Raw genomic sequence first — 3,866 nt, forward strand, 5'->3', positions numbered from 1 at the left:
CCTTATTCTTACAGGCTTCATGCTACCCCCTTTTTAACCTCCCTGGTGCTTCAGTCTCACTTCAGCTGAGCCCAGCTATTTCTGCCAAAGGGCAGTGGGAAGGCATAAGGGTCTACTCACCATTTGTCCAGGAGCTCCGTTCTCACCAGGGCTACCAGGCTCACCCTACAGGAAGGACAAAGCTGGAGTCAGTGTCTGATTTCCATAGGGAAAGGAGAAAAGGACCGCTCTGAGGAAACACAGAGGGTCAACATGCCCCCTAGAGATGTAATCTTACCTTGGGGCCAGATGGACCAGCATCACCCTTAGCACCATCCAGACCGCTGAAACCCTGGAGTGAAGGAAAGAGAAATATGTAAGTACCTAGGAAACAAGGCCAGGAGGAAGCAGCCTCCTTCCCTGTTGAAGTATAGCTGAAAACAGTCAGGCTTTGTCACAGCGTTTTGAGGTCATTCTTCAGGGGTGTGAAAGCTTCCTTTGTCAGCCAATCTGTGGCATGAGGAAGGGGTTTTCCTCCAAGAGACTGTGAGGGCCTGTAGCTGGTGATGCAGCTCTTGTGGTTGCCCAGGGTTCTCTGTGGCAAATCTCTCATGGACTGCCCTTGGAGGGTGTCAGCGGAAGGCATTATGATGCCAATTCAGATCCTCCTTGTTTTCCTTTGTGCCCAGAGGTCCATGCAAAGCATGCATGATCAGATAACAACATTGGCAGCCTTTGGAAGTTCTCCTTGATTTAAAGAGGAGTAACTAGGGATCAACTTACTCTGTGACCCTTCATGCCTGGCAGGCCAGCAGTTCCGGGCAGACCACGTGCACCCTGGGGAAGAGAAAAAAAAAACCCCAAGTGAGAGGCATATTCAGAAAGAAGGACACTAATTCCTCCATGACATATCCCAGTTAAGATGTGGCAGCTGGGAACTCAGCCCAGTGGATTGTTGGGGTGCCAAGAGGCAAAACCATACCCTACTGTGATTTTAACTCCTAGTTGTTGGCAGTGGTCAACCTGGCCTAACCAGTGCCAGCACGGGCTAGACTCAACTCCCTTCCCCAGTCAGCAGCTACCATATGAAGCAAGCTAGCACCACGTACAGTTAACCAAGAGGTTTCTAGAACCCCCTGACCACTTGCACCCAACCAGCCCATTCCCAAGCACCTCACAACGTTGCTACTGAAGGGGCAATTCCATCATGTCACTAATGTAGCAAAGAACCAGAAGAGAGAAGAGGTGTCTCACCTGGGGGCCAGGAGGGCCGCGCTCACCGGGACGGCCGGGCTTTCCAGCTTCACCCTGGGAGAAGGAAGAAAAGAAGAACAATCAGCTGAAGCCACATCCATAAGCCCATGACTCATTTACAATGAAAACTATCTAACCAGTAAACACTCCAGAGAAGGGTACTCAGTTCCTTACAAAAACCTCTCTGGACAGAGACCCCATTTTCTTTTCCCTCTATGTTTCAAGGCAACCATGGAAGCTAAAGCCTCAGCTGCCTCACTTGTGCACGTAAAGCCTTGGTATCACCAGGGTGCAGCCAGATACTAATATCTGCCCAACAAACAGGACAATTCACCACATCCCAGCACCTTCTGTATAAGGACTTTTGATCTTAAAGGTTGCTTACATCATCTCCGTTTTTGCCAGGGGGGCCGGCTGGACCACGGGGACCCATTGGACCCTAGGAGAGGGAGAAGACACACGTGTTAATGTTCTGAAAGCAGAAGAGACTCCCTCATGGCCAAACCTCCCGTAACTATCCCTCCTGCAAGGCTATTGCAAGACTGGCTATCCGGTTGGATATAAAAATCCAGTCTCTCTCATGCCTTGCCAGATGCAGCAGCTTGCTTTATCCAAGTGTCCCCCCAGTGGTGGAAGTGGGAATGGCAAGGATGAATACCAGGCTGGGGCTTGGAAAATCAGTATTCAGCCCAGCACAGTAACATGTGAGGAGCAAGGAGATGACGATCCATGACTTACTGAAGCACCAGGCTCTCCAGGCTCTCCAGGAGGACCTTGGAAACCTTGAGGACCCTGGAGGATTAAAAAAGAAGAAAATCAGCTAGGGAATGAGCTGAATTGAACTCACATAACTCAGGAAAAGCCCTCAGTGCTATAAGCAGAGCCTCCAGCCTGGGGAGGAGACATGAACCTCCATTATATTCCCCAGGCAAGGTGTTGGTTGCTTACCGACACCCATAATGAGAGAAAGAAGGTTGGAAAGGCCAATCCCTCCCCCAGTTCATCCTCCCAGCTCCCGTTGTCCCTCCTCCTCTGGGAAGGTCTCATGAAGCTGAGGTGCCAGTAGGGCCACTCTCATTCCCAGAGGAGCTGGGCACAATGCATCCATCAAAGTTTTCTTGAAAGAGGTACTTACAGGAGAACCAGGGGGGCCGGGGAGACCACGGGGGCCAGCTGGACCCTAGAAATGAAGAAGAGAAAATACAGATCACCCAGGTGAAGAGATGAGATGGAGAAGCCTCTTTGTTACCTGTGCCTCCAGCTCGACTTTCAGTGATTCCCTCTCCTTTCCCACCCCTTCCTCTGCCCACCCCAGTTCCTTTTCACACCTGCCACTGATTGGTAATGGTGTCCGTTCTCTCACGATATGGTAGGAGTGGGCCTGTCACTTGAGAAGCTTTCCTCCCTTTTTTGTGACATCCTTGCTTCCTTACCTCTTCCCCTCAAGGACAGAGTCTGTGGAGGTCCCTGTAACTCCCAATTATTCTGGTCCCAGGTATTCTCTGACCCAAATATTCTCATTTCAGGGACAAATATTATTGAGACAGCCAGCCCTGGGTCTCAGACTCGCATAGGGTGAAAGTGGACTCTCTCTCTAGTCCTGGGCAGCTAGGGTTGTTCCTCAGCATTCTGCTGTCCTAGAAAACCTCAGCCCCTGCCAGCCTGTACCCTGACCCCAGACATACATTTACTGCCCAGATGTTCTGCCTGCACGACGCTGCTGACCTTGCATGTTGCAAGGCTGAGAGAAGCCAAAATGGGACCTCTGTTCCCTACCCTCACACTCTCCAACCACTTCCCAGGTGTCCCCCATGATTTCTTCTCCTGCTTCTGTCCTTGCCATCAGGTTAACATCTTGCCCAGACCCTAGAGGGCAATGCTGGATGCTCACCATGGGGCCAGGGACAGAAATGCCAGCAGATTTGGTTTCATCTCCGTAACCGTAAGCCATTTGAGGAGCAAAGTTCTGCAGGGAAGAGAGAGAAGGAGAAGGTGTGAAGAGACTGCGCTGAGCTCATTGTGAGCTGGGGAAGAACTGGGCTGACGTTCTAAAGACAACTCACTCCGCCAAGGCCAGGAGGGCCTGGAGGTCCTGGGAGTCCAGGGAGACCAGGCTGTCCGGGAATGCCATCTCTGCCAGGTGGGCCTGGGAGTCCCTGGAAGAGAAGATGACAGAATTCAGAGGTTAATGTCACAGTCAGGCTGTCCCAGGCTGATCCACAACAGTTGGGCAGCAGGGTGCCTGGAGCAGGTCTGAACGTTCCATCAATGGATTTTAGATTTGGGATGAAAATTTTGCTGGAAATCCTGGAATTTTATATTTCCATGGAATTCCCCCTCTGTGCCCCATTTTCAGACCAGTTCTAGTTAACATGGGCTGCAGATACCTACCCTCTGTCCTCTGGGGCCAGTGTCTCCCTTAGGACCCTGGTGGAGAGAAAAGAAAGGTGTTTAGAGAATGATCAGAGGGAGAAAGAAGACATTAAAGAAAACAACAGGGACTATGCTCCCATAGAAAAATTATGAAGTATAGTTACCTCTACTCCAGTGGATTTTGGGTAGGCAGAAGAGCCTGTGAGGAAAGAGAAGACATAGGGTCATTCAGGCAACCTGTATAACCATCCCCAGGCATT

General features: G+C 50.8%; 1 protein-coding gene across 1 annotated transcript in view; it reads right to left on the reverse strand.

Annotated features, from left to right (window-relative positions):
- COL1A1 (collagen type I alpha 1 chain) overlaps window positions 1-3,866 on the reverse strand; it is a 27,842-nt gene that overhangs the window by 20,686 nt on the left and 3,290 nt on the right. The window contains exons 3-13 of the mRNA XM_006023325.3: window positions 3,771-3,805; window positions 3,625-3,660; window positions 3,297-3,389; window positions 3,125-3,199; window positions 2,369-2,413; window positions 1,972-2,025; window positions 1,619-1,672; window positions 1,234-1,287; window positions 763-816; window positions 278-331; window positions 121-165 (exon numbers count right to left, since the gene is read on the reverse strand). Coding sequence (XP_006023387.1) covers window positions 121-165; window positions 278-331; window positions 763-816; window positions 1,234-1,287; window positions 1,619-1,672; window positions 1,972-2,025; window positions 2,369-2,413; window positions 3,125-3,199; window positions 3,297-3,389; window positions 3,625-3,660; window positions 3,771-3,805 — 599 coding nt within the window. The remainder of the gene's footprint in view (window positions 1-120; window positions 166-277; window positions 332-762; window positions 817-1,233; window positions 1,288-1,618; window positions 1,673-1,971; window positions 2,026-2,368; window positions 2,414-3,124; window positions 3,200-3,296; window positions 3,390-3,624; window positions 3,661-3,770; window positions 3,806-3,866) is intronic.

This window comes from Alligator sinensis, unplaced genomic scaffold (genome assembly GCF_000455745.1).
Source record: "Alligator sinensis unplaced genomic scaffold, ASM45574v1 scaffold520_1, whole genome shotgun sequence".
Lineage (NCBI taxonomy): Eukaryota > Metazoa > Chordata > Crocodylia > Alligatoridae > Alligator > Alligator sinensis.